Consider the following 16,438-nt stretch of genomic DNA (forward strand, 5'->3'; position numbering starts at 1 on the left):
GTGCAAATTACTGACCTCTGTCATCATTTTAGGTGGGGGAACTTGCACAATCTGTCGCTGACTAAATACTTTTTTGCCCCACTGTACACACACACACACACTCAGTTAGAGAGAATCATTTATAGGTGAGAGGTTAGTTATGTTTGCTCGCAACTGCAAAGAGGAACAGTTTCTTGTTGTCTCTGCAAAAACAGGAACAGTTTCTTGCAAGATGAGTGTCTGGTGTTCTAGACGAGAAGTGGAAGTCAGAAGGGACAGGAAGCACCTGGCGTGGAGACGGAGACAATGTTCTTTTTAACGGTGTTAAAAGTCATTGTGGTTTTGATCTGACCTATGTATGAAATAGATCTGACGTTGAGGGGGCCTCATTAAATTCAAGCCCTGATGGTATAAAATATCTGTTTATGCTTTGATTAAGTCGGAGATCAGCCCTGTCTGCGAACGGAGCTGGTCTTCCCACGCGTGTATTTCATTAAAATCAATTGTTTGACCAAGCTCTTGGACCATGGTTGTTTGTACTCTCCTTCCTCAATGTTTGAACCTTAACACCATCCTGCCCTGTATAAGTACTTCAGGCTGCTGCAGGCGATGTTATACTGTGAACAGTATGTCTTAGCACACTTTGGGCCTCTTGAAGCCAACTGAGCATTGTTTCAGTGCCTCAGCCTAATTATTGCTGCTGACCATTTCACCAGTTTATGACCACAGGGTACCCACCATTGAATTGAACTGAATCTGCTGCTATCAGGATAGCGAGTCAAGTCACAAAACTTCAAACTGGTTTCTTATTCACTGTACTCAAGTGGTCTCCACAGTCTCCAGAGCTCCTTTGGGATGTGGTGGAACAGTAGATTCACATCACAGATGTACAGCTGACAAACCTGCAGCAACTGTCTGATGCCATCATGGACCAAAATTTCTGAAGAATGCTTCCAGCAGCTTGTTGAATCTATGCTACAAAGAATTAAGGCAGTTCTGAAAGCAAGAGGGGGTCAAATCTAGTACTAGCAAGGCGTACCTAACAAAGTGACCAGTGAGTGTCTATTATTGGGGCCTAATTTAAAACATAATGAAGCAATGAAAACACAGTGACAGACAGCATCTGATACCAGCTACTTTAAAACAGAGGTGCTGGATCGTTTTTATTTAACTTAAGCATATTAGATTACAAATGTATTATTTTAGTTGAAAGGTGCAAAGAAAAAAAACCCCACACTCCGTATGTACAGAGGAGAACTTCAAGTGTAAGAAAATACAGTGATAAATAGCAAATCTGTTACTGTTCCCATTAAAAATGGATTGTCAAAGACATTCTCTCATAAATCTTCATATCACAATCTTTACATATTCTGCGTCACATTATTCCGATTTAACCATTTATTTCTCTGACATGTATAATAGTTTAAAACATACCCAGCACTGGGGACAGAAGTAGAGAGAGGTGGCGTCCAATTAATATGCTTGCTTTAGGGACATTCACCATTGTTACTTGTTCCTTTGCTCTCTTAATGTCTCTACAGATTAAAAAGTAAAACAGTAAAACATTTCAAAAACTGGATAATCTAATATGGTGTAAAAGGTGTAACAAAATAAAATCTCTTAGTTTTCAATAATCTTTCTGGACTTCTTGTTTTTTTTAAGGTTAGTTATGTTTAGCATGCGCTGCTACACAAAAATGAAGATTTACCAGCAATTTAAGCTCCGCTCTTCCGTCACAGCTGAGAAAATCACTCTCGTAAATGAGCAAAGATGTAGGAGCTGTACAGCAAGTGAGGCTTGACTGTGTCGCCTTCATATAATTGTTTCTCTCTGAGTGAAACCAACACAAATTGCACAGAGAAGCCTTTCACACTAAACCACATTTGCCAGTGCAAGTTTTGTCAGTAATGTAAGTCCGTGTTAACTGTCAGCAGAGCACGCCATACGGCTGCGCTGTAGTGGTAGGTGCTGTGAAACTAATTTCACAGTAAATTGCATCGATACCGCCGACCTGCTTTTTGCCCGTTTCTATTCACACCCTCATATTTGACCACTTCTTGGACTAAAAACCTCCCGCCCTCACTCATCTTTCTTTCCTCTGTTAGGACAAAAGTATCTTTGCAGCATAGAGCAGCAGCCCACCCAAACCTGCAGTGGCAACAATGGCAATGACCCTGACTAGGAGGAAGTCCATAGAGTCCTCTAGCTTTGTGTGGAGCCGCAGGACCTGCCGGTGGGTGTCCTCCCGGCCGCCTGAATTCTCAATAACATGATTGGCCAAGCCACGCTTTTCATTGAGCGGCATTTGCGCGGCCACACGCTGCTCAGCCTGCTCCTGGGTCAGGCCGTCCCTCTGCATCAAGCGCGAAAGCTGAGTGGCAGGGTCACTGAAAGGGAACAGACGATGGAGGTTATTTATGGTGCATTCATTGTGCCTTGTTAAAAAAGGTCCACTGGCAGTGAATCACATCAATAGGAAGCAGAAAAAGCTGGTTTTAAAGGCCACTTACTGTCAAAACAAACAAAAATGCTTAACGACTTCAGAAATTAATACTGTTAACAGCCCCAAAACGAGACTCTAAGGTAACAGGAAAAAATGAGCAGTGTGCTTACCAGTAAACTACAACAGTGTGGTTCAGAAACCGAGTGAGCCGTCTGGTTTCAAAGAGAAGCGGCACATCCAGAACCACGTAGCGGTACCCTAGTGAGAGAGAAAGAAGTCAACATTACAGACTGTATGTAAAAGATGGACATAGCACTCTTAATACTAAGCTACTGTGTAGAAGGCAACAGTAGCTATTGAGTGTTTAACCTCTCCATATTTTTCCCATAGTATAGTTTTATCTTTGTTTTTAAAATTGGCCACTCTGCTGCCAGTACACTTAACCTTGTGTTAATCTGGCTCCATGTGACAACAGTGTTTACAACTATGACCCTTCAAGTAACAATAAGAGACAAAGAAAAGAACAAAAACCATGAGAGTATTGCTATAAACACAAAGTTTTATGGGTGCAAACAGCAACGTTAAGTAAAGGCGCCAACTTGTTTCTTTCTTGTTTTTTTATTACGAGCCGGACAAAAGTGAGAGTGAATTTCTTATGTTAGATAAATGCCTGCAGTGCAAGACATATGGACATGTGTTCATAAGTTCATGCATTTTAATCATAACCTCCATGTGCCCCAGTCTGCACAACATATAGGTGTGATGGCACTGCTTTAAGATCATATAACAAGTGATGTTTGTGAAGTTTATTTAAAGGCATGTGTGATGCCTTGAGACGCTAATAACTGAATGCACCGAGAGAGTGACATGGGTGTCTTACTGAATTCATTTTAATCATAATGTTCAAACATCTCATGCATTTGACTTGCAAATAGCAGAAAGTTTGGTCTCGCCTCTTGCGCCACCTACACTGCAAAACAGCCTTGGCTCAAATACAGCAGATAATCGTCCCTTTTTCCTTTTGTGCCAAACACGATTCCTCCCTCACCTCTGAGAAAGTAGAAGAGGATCTCTTTGAGCATTGCTTTATGAATCTCTGGGTGGGTGATGGAGTTTAGCAGCTTCCTCTTCTCCTCGCTGGCGAAGATGATTTGGCCCAGCTTCTGCCTGTCGATGTCGCCGTTCTCGAGCAGGATCCCTGGCCCAAAGTGGTGCACGATGCAGGAATAGGCACGTGTGCGCTGCTCAACAACTGCGGACAACAAAAGGAAGCTTGAATGAGTTAAACAATGTAACAGGTTCAAAATTAAAGTAAATTTATTTATGACCAGTAATCCAGCATAAAAAATAGAGGCTGAGATGATATTCGGAACAGACTTGTCACCGAGTGTAATGGAATAATTTGCCTAATGCCTTATATTTCCCCTACATGCAGCTGTGCACTCTTCACCTAGTTCTGTGACCTTTCTATCTTCGCAGTCTAACTAAAACATCATCCCTGCAGTCAGCAGAGACATCCTTCATGATTCATGCTCTCTCTGCAAGCGCTCGTCCTAATAAGCCGGGGTTATCTGAGAGAGTGCCGCCTGAAGATGGCTTCAGCTCGATGACACCCCTGACCAGTATTTCATGTTGAATTTGTGTTCGCCGTGTCAACAGTTTGCAGGGGAGAGATAGCCACCTACCTTTCCTGGCCACGACATCGGCATCAATAATGGGGCATCCAAGCTCCCGCAGCATTGAAGACACTGTGCTTTTCCCAGAGGCAATGCCTCCTGTCAGTCCCACCAGGTACATCTTTAAGCAAACAAACACAAAAATGCATGAAGGCAAAGTAAGTAAAGTAATTACACTAGCGATGCACTGATATGGCCCTGTTTACAGCTGTGGGCCTATCAGAGAATAAGATGACATTTACTAATAGCAGTGGACGATGTTTATCTGCCATGTCACATTAACGTTGCACTGACTTAATGTTCAAAGATAGTCTGATTAAGGCTTTAAAAAGCTACTTATTACAAACAGCACGAACTGGAGAATAAACACAAAGAATAAATAAAATAAATGAATAAATAAACATTGGTATTTACCCAGAGTCCCAAAATAACAAATTTACGGTCATCGTTTTTATGGCTTATGGAATAAAAGGGCCAGTTTGGGTATAACATAATTTCTGACACAGTAAGAAATTCTAGAAAGTCCATAAATGTTATGAGTAAACAAATAGTACTGTGCCACCCCTCACTTCTATTTTTTTTAGTAAAATGAAAGGTTTTTAGGCAATCTTTCTTCTAACTTCTTTAAGTAGTCTCCAGGGATAGTTCTCCAGGCCTCTTGAAGGACATTCAAAGCTCTACTTTACATGTGGGCTGCGTTTTGCTCCGTTTTCTATGAAAATGATCCTACACTGTTTCGATCATGTTGAAGGGGCTCCGGGGAGCCCAATCCATGACTGATACTGTTCCTACTCTTGTGTGTTTTTTCTATCCAGTTATGCTTTCACTGTATTGACGGTGTTTGTGTGATCATTCTTCATGTTGAAAAATGAAGCCAATGCTAAACGAGAGGTGACTTTTGCACTCTACAGTAACTTTTACATGTTAATAAACATATAAAAATTGTTATTACAATCTTTATAACCAAATAACAGATATTTAATTACTGAAATATCTTTAGCTTCTCATTTTAAAGGTTTTGAAGTTTCACAACACGCCCCCTGCTGTGGAATTAGGTGAACTACACTCTCCATATAGTACCTGGCTATGCAAAGTCAAACTGGTTTGACTGGTTCGAAAGTCAGCTTTGAGGTTATTCTCTATTAAACACCGGTCAAAAATAAAACCTTTAAAGAAACGACTCGCTCACGATTTAACACGGCAGAGAGCGGCTTCTTGTTAGTATCAGGTTGGTTTGACACAGCGATTAAAACAAACTCATGTCAGGGGAATTTTAGCTTTACCTTGTCAGAGAGAGAGTGTCCTTAAACCGGCTGGATATACAGCGGGAGTCCGGGCAAAGCAGAAGCACTAGAGAGGGGGGGCTGTTGCGTTAAACAACAACCAGGGCTGCTAACAGGCTAACACAGGTGTTAAATCAGGTCAGAAGGAGCTCAAACAACAACGACGCCATTTTTACCGGGTCCAGCTCAACACGAAAGCCAACAAATGAGCTGGAGACAGCGGTGCTGCTGGAAACTGCCCTCCTTTACAGTTCACCTGTATTCTACTCACTGCTAACAACCTAGCTGCTAAGCCTGACAGGCGCTACCTCTTAATTAACCCGACATCTCATATTTCTATTAGCGTTGGTTCCGCCTCGCTTTAGTTCCCCGTCAAGCAAAACTCAGCGAGTCCATCTTTCTCCAAAATGTGTTTATTTTAAAGCAAAACACGCACCAGCATGAGTCAAAGATATCCGTGCGCTGTTTGTAGTAAATAAAAGGAAAATTAAACATTTATGGTTGAAAATTACTACAAAATACATCTTGCAAGTCCTTTCTTAAGTTTAAAGAAAATTAATCTTCTTTTGAATCCATATTTTGTTTTGGCGTCTCTGAAGAAATGTTTGAATGTTTAGATCTTTTTCCCCTGTGGATCATTTCGCCTCCATTCTCCCCTTCTTCGCGCTCCAGTCTGCCTCTTTTCACGAAATGATTTATCCTCGACTCGAGGCTCTCGCAGCACGGGCGCTCCAGGAGCGGCCGGTAATTTCTCTGCCTGCTGCCTTCTACCAGCCAGCAGTGGTTGGAGGACACAGCTCCTGTGGATGAAGAGCAGTGAGATAGTTTGTACAATGTTTTTTCACAGCAGGCATTTTGACTCATGTCAAAGCAGATAACTGGCTGGCCCAACTAGGTGCATTCCTAGATCCTAAAAAAAAAAAAAATACTCTGACATCCTAGAAATACAGGTACATCCACTTCATTAGGTACAACTGGTTGTTAGCGCAAATATCTAATCGGCTAATCACAATGGAGCAAATCATTATATTTAGACAGATTCAAGACGCCCTGACGTTTAAACAGAGCATCAGAAGCGGGAACACTGTAGTTGGTGGCAGATGAGCTGGACTCAGTTTTTAAGAAACAATTACTTTACTGGGATTTTCCAGTAGAAGTAGTCAAACCTTGAAGCAGATGGGCTACAGCAGCAGAAGCCCACACCAAGTGCCACTCCTCTCAGATAAGAACAGGAAACTGAGGGTACATTTTACATGGTGTCACCAAAACTGTACAATAGAAGATTAGATTAATGTTGTCTGATCTGATGGGTCTCGATTTCTGCTGCAACATATGGATGTTTGGATAAGAATTTGGTGTAAACACATAAAAGCATGGATCCATCCTGCCTTCTATCAATGGTTCACACCGGTGACAGTGTCATAGTGTGGAGGATCTTTTCTAGGCACACTTTGGGACCCTTATTTAAACTCCACAGTCTTCCATGGTCACTCATCTTCTTCTGATGGTTACTTCCAGCAGGATAACACAAGAATTATGACAGTTGTGAAGGTAAAAGGAACAACATGTACCTAATAAAGAGGCCTGTAAGCTCATATCCACACACAAAACAACCGAAATGAGATGCAGAAATCATGTAAAACAAACACATGTAGACACAAAATATCCCAAACGTGACTCGATATTATCATTGTGACACTAAACAATCAGAACTGTATAAAACAGCAAAATTTAGGCAAAAAAAGAGAATAGAAATATGTACACAAATGACAAAATTAAAAAAAAATACAGTAAATAACCACAAAACAACTAAAATTATGCAAAACATAACTTGAGAGAAACTATTTAAATGCCTTAAAAATCTTCACTTCTCTTATCCAGCTTCTCACCTCGGTCTTCCAAGCCCTGGATCATCCCCTGCAGGACGTGGGCCTTCACCGTGCTCTGGGTCCAGTGCTGCTGCAGTGCAGCCAGGACAAAGCCCCCCTCTTCACTCTCCTGCGTCCAGCTCAGGCCTTCAAAGTGGCAGTTGTACAGCACCAAAGGGTAGTCTACTGCCATGCTGAAGATGACACAGATTCATATAATAAATATATTTTTTTTATTTGAATATTTTAACCACTTCTACAGCAGTCAGTTCACCTGTACTGGGGCTTCCTGGGGTTATTCTCCACATCCAGGAGCTGATTGATTATATCCGCGGCTTCCAGCTTCTGTCCAATCAACAGAAGCACCGCCATCATGCACCGTACCTGCAGCACATAAAAGGAAATAACCAAAAATTTACTACATACCACCAAACCATTCAACCTTAAACTCCATCCTCTGATCCGGTTTCTCTAAATCTAAACTTTCACATTAAAAAATGTTTGCAAGAGATGAAGGGTAAAGGGAAAGCAGCGTAGAGTAACTCTCTCCTGGTACCTGGTGGTAAAGGAAGGCTAATCCTTTGATCTCAAATATGAAGAGGTCATACTGGTCTGTGCTGGAGGCATGCTGAGGCTGCGCAGGCTTGACTGTGGCTGATAAGATGGTCCTCTCGAACTGCAGGACACCGTTGCCCACGTCCATTTTACACAGGTTCCTGAAGTCATGAGTCCCCTCATATCTGCCGGAAGCAAGGAGGTTGTCAAATAAGGGCTAAGTTTTAAAGGTGTGTTTACCTTTTATGTGTTCTCCACCCACCTTTTAGCAGCTTCCGCCATCAGCACCACATCCAGAGATCCTCGGGGGAAGTAGTAGCGGTACGTGCGGGACTGACAGTCGAAGCGTGCGCTGAAACCCTCCACTACTGGTGCCCAGTCCAAGACCCTGATGTCCTGCGGCAGGACTCTGTTCAGCATCTTCACGTATGGAAGCTCAGAGGTGGCAGAAGAAGCGGCTTTGGTACTGACGTCAACATTTTCAGGCAGTGTGATGCCCAAACCGGCACAAAACTGCGTGGAGCGCAAGTCGATGGTTATGACCTGCGGGGGGAAAAATTAACCACATGAAAAACTATTAATAGTATTAAGGTACAGAGTCTTTTCAGGTTAAAATGGAGGTCGATGATAAGCTGTGGTAACTCATAAAGGGGGCATCCGACAGAAGGATTATATGAGTAAAAAATATGTATCTCTGCTAACTCACTTGGGAAAAAGCACTGACTCCTTTATCAGTGCGCCCACAGCGGTGGTAATTGGAAGTCTGGCGGTCCTGGATCAGCCGAGTCTTTAGCAGGGCTTCAAAGAGTCTGGCCTCCACAGTGTTGTCTGTGTTCTCCTGGACTGCAAACCCCTGATAGGCCCACCCCAGGTAAGCCAGCCGCAGAGCCACATGGCGCCGGGGGTGTGCAGAGAAGTCAAAAGGACGATCTTTTCCTGCTTTCTTTCTCTCCTTTTTGCTGCTGCCAGTGTTCCCATCAGATTTACAGTCTTCATTAAGGGATGGACTGGATGACATTTCAACATCTCCAGTTTCACTGCTCTCTTTCAGCTCGGACCTGAGCTTCTCCAGCTCAGCCTCCAGCTCCTTTATCCGCTGGATTAAAACATCTGACATGCTGCTTGGAAGAAAGAACAAAGGAAAGAACATTTATTTAAAAATTTACTTAAATAACTACAAATAATCAGCCCAGCTTATATTCAATGAAGCCTACGTAATCATCTCCTCTTAGTTTAATTCATGTCAAAGTTTCTTTAAGGGTTTTTTTGGTCAACTGTACTACAACTGGGATTATTTTTATAAAGCGAACTGAACGCTACACAGCCTGCTAGCTAGTGAACGAAGTTAGATACGAGGGATTTAGTGGGATTAACGAGGCCGTAAATTACATTACAGTTAATCTGTGTTTTTACCTGTATTTTCAGCCTCAATGTTTTCGATTATTCTGCTCCTCTGTTAGTTTTGCTTCTGGCTGTCGGGATCACGTATGCTACTCTCCCCGCTGATAAATTTATCGGGAGGGGGACGGATTTTGCCAACGGACACATTTCCCCCCTTCACGGGATTTCTGGGAAATGTAGTTTAGTTGCTTAAATTGTCGTCAGCCGATGACTGCCATGCTTAGCAGTTATTTTTATACTCCCCATGAGCGAACATACCATAATATGGGTAAAAAAACAGGCCAGAGTTTATTTCTAAAAGCTTGTCTTACACTATTAACTGTATCTATTACAGAAAACTATTATATGTATTCAAGGTAATGGATTTTTACTTTTTCCATCCCTAGCCTTTTCTTAGCCTAAAGTGCCATGTCCTCAATCATCTTTGTTCAGCTTACGTTTAAGTTGTAAAAATGCAAATAATTTGACATTTTTCATTACTGTGGCATGGCTTTCTTTATATTATTATATACCAAATTTTGTTTTTGCTATTATTACATTTATAATGTTTAAGTCTTTGAAGTAGGTTGTGGCACTGAATTGCCTGTACCCAAACCTACTCTAAATAGGGCCCCGTTAGTCCTCGAGTCACCTGATATACAGCAGATTTTATTTGTTTGTTTGTTTTGAAATTCAATTAATCTCAATTTTTATGAGTATAGAGCCAAATCACAACAACAGTCACCTTAAGGCGGTTTATAATTTAAGGTGAAGACCCTTAAATAATAAAGAAAAGACCCCAAACAATCAACAAAGGCTATGATGACCCCCTATGAACAATTACTTGGTAACAGTGGGAAGGAAAAACTCAGTTTTAACAAGATCAAGGCTCAGGGAGGGACAGCTATCTGCCTGCTAAATGGTTGAGTGTTTGAGGATGATAGGACAACCATTCGAGCTATTATAGTTTTGTATATTTTTTAATAGATTGTGTTAGTTTTAGTCTTTTTAATTAAAAGTGTATGGATCACACATGCCAGGTACGATTTAGTAAAATCAGTACAGGTATTACAATAAAAACACATAACTTTTTGAAAGCATTTGAATCACATTCTTGTAGACATCCGCACCTTGGAAATCATCTACCAGACTTGTATTAGCCTTTTTCACCCCATGTTTCAGATGAAAGATGACACAGTACTTTAATTCACAGTGACTGAGAAGCTCCTACAAAGGAACCATGCGAAATCTTCTATTTTCCTGTCCAATGCACCTTCCTCGTGATTCCTGGTTTTTTGTTTGTTTGTTTTTTGGCAGGTCAGGAGAGCAGGAGTTCAAACACCAGAGGGGCGGACATATGGCAGTTATGCCTATAAAGGGATCCACAGCACCAACACTTGTCTTTAGACATCACAAAGAGGTGAAAAAAGACACAAAAAACCCCTGAAACTGAGCTGAAAGTGTGTTTCTTTCCTCCAGCTGTTTGTGAGTGTCTTTTCATTTATTTTGTATAGCAGTAGCTTCACAGGGTAAGTGGCACCGCAGTGCTGTCAGGCACAACTGTTAATTATTCCAGATGCAGAGACAGAATTGGTCGAGCTCTTGCATTAAATCACAGTCTGCTCTTTTCTACATGTCCGATTACACATTAAATGGCATGTAATCACAGTTTGGTGTTTGTCTGCTGTGTCACAAATAGTTTTTCAGGATGGTTACCAAACTAATCTGCCCTCTCTGCTCATTAAAGGGCCAATTCACCCAAAAACAAAACAAGCAAATAAAGACTGTCCATCCATAGAACTGGATCCAAAGTTTGGAAACGCTGATTCAGCTGTGAGTCATGGCCCTGGGTCAGTCGACCTTGTGTTTTGAATTCATGGTCTCTCATTTATTATTTATTATGCGATCCCAACATTGCGTAATATTTATATTATTTCTGGTAGTAATCCTCGTAGTGTGTTTAGTCTTGTTCTCTATTCTAAATTCCTTTAGAGTTTATGTGTCTCTTATTTTTTTCTTCCTCCTGTGTCAAGTTTCTTGTGAAGTTCATTTATATGTCTGTGTCCACCCTGTGTAATTATCACTTCCTATTTTACTTACTTACTTACTTACTTACTTACTTACTTACTAGGTGTGTTCTGTTTGCTTTTCTTTTAATTTTGCATCCTTGTCTTGTCGACTGTGATTCGGTTCACCGTGTTTTGTTCTCACCAACTGTCTCCACTGACCCGAATCACTATCCTGTGTATATACTGTCTCAGTCTCCCTTTGTCAGAGTGTCAGTCATCTTCCTCTCTTGTCTCCCAGCTCCTGTATGCCCTAGCTCTAATTCCCAGTTTAGATTCCGGTAAGTTGAAGCTTTCAGTTTTCCTTTTGTATTTTATGCTTCATTTTGTATTTTGGTTCTTAGCCTGAATAAATGTTTCACTATTAGCTCACCACCATCTGCCTCTATGTTTTCTCCTCACAAACGTCGCAATTTATGACAAACTAGCGCACTTAATTCTCGTTTTTTTTAAAGACATTAGACATATAGCCTGTAAAATCATTCAACCCTGGAAAAGAACAGTCAAAAATATAACTAAAAGCCTAAAATGAAAGAATTCATGCCCATGATGACTGTATGTAACCTTCTAATCACAACACACGTTTTTAATTGTTAAAAGCTAATTAAACAACACCACAAAACCCCAATGCGATCACATGTTTAATAATTATGTGCATAGCAAGCATGAATGTTAATTTAAAATAGATTTTTTCACCACTATAGCAGGTCAATTTCTCTTTGTTAGATACTAGCTGCAATTATAGCAAGTATGTAGATACGATTTTTTTCTAGACACAGTCGAGCATCCAGAGATAATAGAGCAGTGATGATGCATTAGCTGATGTTTTCGTAGTTCTTTCGCTTAATGTCCAGACACAAGCACACCCCGACTAATACTCCAAAAACCTGCAACAGGGAAAAGGTCAGAAGTTACTGGCAGCAAATGAACTCAATGGCACACCCAAAAGGTTATTTTCTTGTTCTGGAAAAAAGTAATTTTTTCTTCATTTCATCACCTGGGGCAGTCAGGATGAGACAGGCTTTATTATCATTCAAGTTATCCTCTGCTATTTAAATATTCTTTACAATGTCTGCTACTGCTGGAAACTAAATTACTACATTAATCCAGTATACATGTTTTTATTTTTATGTAGAGACATTTGGGGTATCTTTAGATGTTTGACATTTCTGATTTTTCTTTGTCTTTTTTCCACCTAAAACAGATTAAAATTAACCTTTTGGGCTCACACTGGCTCCTGCACAGTTAATCAGTAGGTAAGTGTACTGGATTGGCATTTAAAATGATCATTTCTTACAGTAATATGACATTTACTCTTGCAATGTGAGCATTTTGCTTCACAGTTAAATGTGAGCAAGGGGAAATTGCAGAAGCTTACCTCCGTGACTCCAAGAGCAATGCAGACAGCGCCGACCCACACCAGATTTTTCAACAGGAAGACACTGATTGCCCAGAGGCAGCCCTGAGGAGGATCGCACGGTCATAAAATACAGTATTTGTTTGCAGAAAATAGATGAAAATTGCTTGAAATGATTTCCTGTCAGACCTTTTTATGTGCTTTCTCCTTGTCCTGTCCACAGCCCTCACTCTTCACCACGCAGCAGGAATCTGGCACGGCGTCGTGCTTTTCCCAGCCCGCGCTCTGGGACCAGTCGGCATAGCTGTCCGCACCACAACACTTGAACTGTAATGATAACGACACTGTGATAGTGAAGCACCAAAGCTGTATTAATCACTGGTTGTGACTATTTGTGGTTCACGATAAATATTCTTCAAGTGTTGCTTTGTAGAAAGTCAGTTTGTCTACTTAACTACTAATTTTCACACAGATGCTGAAGGCGTGTTATTTACACTTACTAGCCACTTTATTAGGTACACCTTACTAGCATTAGGTTGGGCCTCCTTTTACCTTCAGAGTTGCCTTAATTCTTCATGGTACAGATTCATGCTGAGATGTAAGCCTTCAAACTTAAACTCCCTAAGTAATTCCAGCATTTTTCTCATTGCTGGTCTTTGTTAATTACCCTCTCACTCTTTTGTCTTCACACTCTTATATTAAAGTTAGTCATCTTAATTTGACTGTAAACAAGAGCACTCAGATAGAGCAACTCCCCCCGAGTAGCAGGGGCAATACTAAACCTTTGATGTTTTATGTTTTTATTACAACATGCTGATGTCAGCCTGCTTTTATAACGACCATATAATATCCATAAAAGATTTGTGAGTAATATAAAATTTTTACTGATTTTCACATTTGGCGTGACCTCGGCCTTGACCTTTATCTATTTTTCACCTAAATTAAATCAGCTTTTGCTGTTAATGGCATCCAGCAATGCACAAAATATGAGCATGCCGTGTTGAAAACTGTGGACATTAGAAGGTGGGTACACTGTGGGTCACAATGACATGGAGATGTTCAGCAATGATACTCATTTGGTACTAAGAGGGTGAAGAAAGTATCTTCTGCTCCATTAAACCACCAATAGCTTGAATCATTGATACAATGCAGGATGGAGCCACGCTTTCATGTTTACACCAGATTCTGACCTTACCATCTGAATGTTGCAGCAGAAATTTAAAGCAGGCATCATTTTCCCATCAAGAGAGGAAATGAAGAGTCCCTATAAGGGGTTTTTGCACTTCCTCCAATCCATCAGGTGTTTCTCAAAAATACAGAACATTACAGTAGGCTCTGCGTGTCACCTTTTCCTGAATTTTGTCAATTGCATGTCTCCTCTCAGGGCTGTAGTCGTTAATCACTTCCTGTGCTTTGGCGTTGACACCATTAGCCATCTGCAGAAGGGCAGCCTACAGAGAAAATCAGATAAAATAACCAGAACAGACACTGGAACTTAGATATATTTTAAGTAATGCTACTGATATTATGACTGGAGAACCGCTGCTAATGGCAAAATTTGACCTTGATCTCAAGTAGTTCCTTTCTGGTGCGATTTTAATGTCTTACCCTACTGCGAAATATGTAAAAGGCGGCTCCTGTGAGGACCTCCAAGAGGATGATCACTATCAGGATGCAGATGAACTATAGATAAAGAAAGTGAACGCTGTTAGAGATCTCCAGAACATCTCCAGTGCTCATTAAAAAAAGCTTTTGGAAAGAATCGCCACTTAATCACATTTAATTTCATTACAGTACTTACACAAGCAACCATAGATGAACTATTAAAGAATGCACCAATGTGGCCCAAGAGGGATACGAAGGCTATGATGACCCCCACTGCAATGAGGACTATAGCAATTTTAGACAAGTTGCTCCCTGTGAAGGTGCCGATATCTGAATACGTCGAGTACTGCAGCACTCCTATAGTGATGAGGGCAACCCCAGACAGCTGAAAAAAAGAAGTTTAACAGCAGGACAGCAATGTAGTGCTTTACATGGAAACAATAAATTAAAAGAGGGTGGTTTTGTTCATTCCTGTCAATACGACCTCATTTCAATATAAACTTACTGTCCCTATGTTAAAAAGTAAAAGCAATTTTGAGACTCCAGCAAATGAAGCAAACTTGGAACAGTGGTGAACTTTCCCAGGAGTGGCCGTCCTACCAAGATTACTCCAAGAGTTCATCGACGACTCATCCAGGAGGTCACAAAAGACCCCAGAACAACATTTAAAGACCTGTAGGCTTCACTTATATTAGCTGAGCTCAAGGTTCACGATTCAATAATAACAAAGAGACTGGGTAAAAATGGCATTCATGGAAGAAAACCACAGCTGACCACAGAGAACAGAAGAAGCACAAAGGCTCGTCTAACATTTGGCAGAAAATCTGGGTAAATATTCGGTGGATGGAAAAGACATAAGCTAAACTTTCTGGAAGGTTTGAGTCCCATTACATCTGACATAAAAATAACACAACATTTTATTTAAAAAAAAACATCACACAAGCAGTCAAACATGGTGGTGGTCTGTGATGGTCTGGGGCTTTGTTGCTACTTCAGGACCTGGATGAGAAAATCCTGAAGGAGAATTTCTGGCCATCAGTTTGTGCCCTGAAGCTCAAGAGCACTTGTGTTAGTATATGTTATTTTGTCCTTTATAATCATACGACCGATGCCTGTTATTGGATTTTTGCCCTTTGACAGCTTTGTAATTGGATTGTGTGCTCTCACTGACTGCCTACCAGTGTGTGACATCCTCATCTTCAGCGTAACACGGCGTTATTTGCATTTCATAAAATTTGAATGTGTGTATTGCTGCCACAAAAAGTTATCAACCTTAATAATAGATCTCAAAAGTATGACATTTTTCTTGAAATATTTTTAAAATAGATATATTTCATAAAGGTTACTCTGTGTGGGTTACACGTCATGCACCAGTTAGTATTTAGGGCATAAAATTTCTGAAGCGTGCACAGGACACCGTGCAGGTTTATCTGGCGATGATACTGATTAGCTTCTAAATTTGTTAAAGTTCCCTTTGCTCAGCTCAGCTGCTACAACCCCACAAAACGGCTTAATATGAGTGTGTTTTGGAAATTTGGAAGGGCAAATCAAGTCTCTTGTTGCATGTGTATCTTCCCTTGGATAATCCGGCGTGCAGTCAAAGTTTCCTGGACTTCTAAAAAGATATGAGTGATTCAATTTTGGCTTTATTCTTTCGTTACCTCTACTACTCCTGCTCTTTATTGATTCTAATCTTTCCATGATATCACCAATCAGTGCTGTCAATCATCACTTCTCATCAAAATTAGATAGAATAGAATTGCTCTATTACTCACCAAGAAGAGCGTGTTGAAGAAAATGAAACAACACTTGATGCCGAAGACACTGCACATTTTGAGGTGGTCTGAGCAAATAATAAATAAGTGAATCCAGAAGGTTGCAGACTTCCCTCAATCCAAATACGGGTCAAGTCAGGGTGAATAGAGTGCAATTCAGTGGCGAGTGTGTCATATGACCCTATGGAAATGAACCGGCAGCCCGATAGCTTTCAAGTTGATGTAGGTATCTTTTGAATGCATCAAGCCCGTCTTTGCATAGAGGCGTCACACATCAGTGAATACAAACTGCGCCGTAATATACGGTTATTTAAATACTGGGAATTTCACTCGACAAACATCTATAAATCTAAAAGGTCGCCCCCAAATATGAAGATGTTTTGTCTTTTTAAACATTTATGTGGCAGATGTTTGCAGATGTTCTGCCTCTCTTTGTAGGTGTTTTGGGACC

General features: G+C 40.8%; 3 protein-coding genes and 1 long non-coding RNA gene across 7 annotated transcripts; 1 reads left to right on the forward strand and 3 right to left on the reverse strand.

Moving 5' to 3' along the window:
- Positions 1 to 1,101: 1,101 nt before the first annotated feature.
- On the reverse strand, positions 1,102 to 5,713 carry dcakd (dephospho-CoA kinase domain containing). Its single transcript, XM_026178577.2, has 5 exons — positions 5,382 to 5,713; positions 4,108 to 4,219; positions 3,471 to 3,674; positions 2,593 to 2,680; positions 1,102 to 2,366 (listed from the first exon to the last, which is right to left on the reverse strand). The coding sequence occupies exons 2-5, from the start codon at positions 4,217 to 4,219 to the stop codon at positions 2,081 to 2,083; spliced, it is 690 nt and encodes a 229-aa protein (XP_026034362.1). The 5' UTR covers positions 5,382 to 5,713; the 3' UTR covers positions 1,102 to 2,080.
- Positions 5,714 to 5,778: 65 nt separating this feature from the next.
- Positions 5,779 to 9,429, reverse strand: pus3 (pseudouridylate synthase 3). Of its 2 annotated transcripts, none has more exons than XM_026178574.2 (7): positions 9,218 to 9,429; positions 8,511 to 8,922; positions 8,067 to 8,347; positions 7,806 to 7,989; positions 7,524 to 7,633; positions 7,271 to 7,443; positions 5,779 to 6,181 (listed from the first exon to the last, which is right to left on the reverse strand). In XM_026178574.2, the coding sequence occupies exons 2-7, from the start codon at positions 8,919 to 8,921 to the stop codon at positions 5,937 to 5,939; spliced, it is 1,404 nt and encodes a 467-aa protein (XP_026034359.1). In that variant the 5' UTR covers position 8,922; positions 9,218 to 9,429; the 3' UTR covers positions 5,779 to 5,936. The 2 variants fall into 2 exon arrangements, with proteins under 2 accessions (XP_026034359.1, XP_026034360.1); XM_026178575.2 differs by having other exon boundaries at positions 8,511 to 8,925; positions 9,218 to 9,357.
- Positions 9,430 to 10,179: 750 nt separating this feature from the next.
- Positions 10,180 to 13,031, forward strand: LOC145430287 (uncharacterized). 2 transcript variants are annotated; one of them, XR_013910761.1, is made up of 7 exons: positions 10,180 to 10,224; positions 10,502 to 10,604; positions 10,932 to 11,017; positions 11,492 to 11,531; positions 12,455 to 12,506; positions 12,594 to 12,729; positions 12,831 to 13,031. It is a non-coding gene; the product is annotated as an uncharacterized LOC145430287 (long non-coding RNA). The 2 variants fall into 2 exon arrangements; XR_013910760.1 differs by lacking the exon at positions 10,180 to 10,224 and having other exon boundaries at positions 10,472 to 10,604.
- Positions 11,879 to 16,176, reverse strand: LOC113027663 (CD63 antigen-like). Of its 2 annotated transcripts, XM_026177328.2 has the most exons (7): positions 15,988 to 16,176; positions 14,409 to 14,597; positions 14,216 to 14,290; positions 13,954 to 14,058; positions 12,797 to 12,934; positions 12,629 to 12,712; positions 11,879 to 12,137 (listed from the first exon to the last, which is right to left on the reverse strand). In XM_026177328.2, exons 1-7 carry the CDS (start codon positions 16,042 to 16,044, stop codon positions 12,066 to 12,068), a joined length of 720 nt encoding a protein of 239 aa, XP_026033113.1. In that variant the 5' UTR covers positions 16,045 to 16,176; the 3' UTR covers positions 11,879 to 12,065. The 2 variants fall into 2 exon arrangements, with proteins under 2 accessions (XP_026033113.1, XP_080161216.1); XM_080305090.1 differs by lacking the exon at positions 11,879 to 12,137 and having other exon boundaries at positions 12,234 to 12,712.
- Between the last annotated feature and the right edge of the window lie 262 nt (positions 16,177 to 16,438).

This window comes from Astatotilapia calliptera, chromosome 8, assembly GCF_964374335.1.
Source record: "Astatotilapia calliptera chromosome 8, fAstCal68.1, whole genome shotgun sequence".
Taxonomy (NCBI): Eukaryota; Metazoa; Chordata; class Actinopteri; order Cichliformes; family Cichlidae; genus Astatotilapia; species Astatotilapia calliptera.

What these genes read in the sequence shown, in the direction of transcription:
- dcakd (XM_026178577.2), bottom strand. Translation starts at nt 4,219, where the DNA reads ATGTACCTGGTGGGACTGACAGGAGGCATTGCCTCTGGGAAAAGCACA. An exon ending in CCTCTTCTACTTTCTCAGAG is followed by an intron (nt 2,681 to 3,470) that starts GTGAGGGAGGAA and finishes CTCTCTCACTAG; the next exon opens with GGTACCGCTACGTGGTTCTG. An exon ending in CACACTGTTGTAGTTTACTG is followed by an intron (nt 2,367 to 2,592) that starts GTAAGCACACTG and finishes GTTCCCTTTCAG; the next exon opens with TGACCCTGCCACTCAGCTTT.
- pus3 (XM_026178574.2), bottom strand. Translation starts at nt 8,921, where the DNA reads ATGTCAGATGTTTTAATCCAGCGGATAAAGGAGCTGGAGGCTGAGCTG. An exon ending in TAGCCTTCCTTTACCACCAG is followed by an intron (nt 7,634 to 7,805) that starts GTACCAGGAGAG and finishes TATGTGCTGCAG; the next exon opens with GTACGGTGCATGATGGCGGT. An exon ending in CCAGGGCTTGGAAGACCGAG is followed by an intron (nt 6,182 to 7,270) that starts GTGAGAAGCTGG and finishes CTTCATCCACAG; the next exon opens with GAGCTGTGTCCTCCAACCAC.
- LOC113027663 (XM_080305090.1), bottom strand. Translation starts at nt 16,044, where the DNA reads ATGTGCAGTGTCTTCGGCATCAAGTGTTGTTTCATTTTCTTCAACACG. An exon ending in GTTCATCTATGGTTGCTTGT is followed by an intron (nt 14,291 to 14,408) that starts GTAAGTACTGTA and finishes CTTTATCTATAG; the next exon opens with TTCATCTGCATCCTGATAGT. An exon ending in TTTACATATTTCGCAGTAGG is followed by an intron (nt 14,059 to 14,215) that starts GTAAGACATTAA and finishes TTTTCTCTGTAG; the next exon opens with GCTGCCCTTCTGCAGATGGC.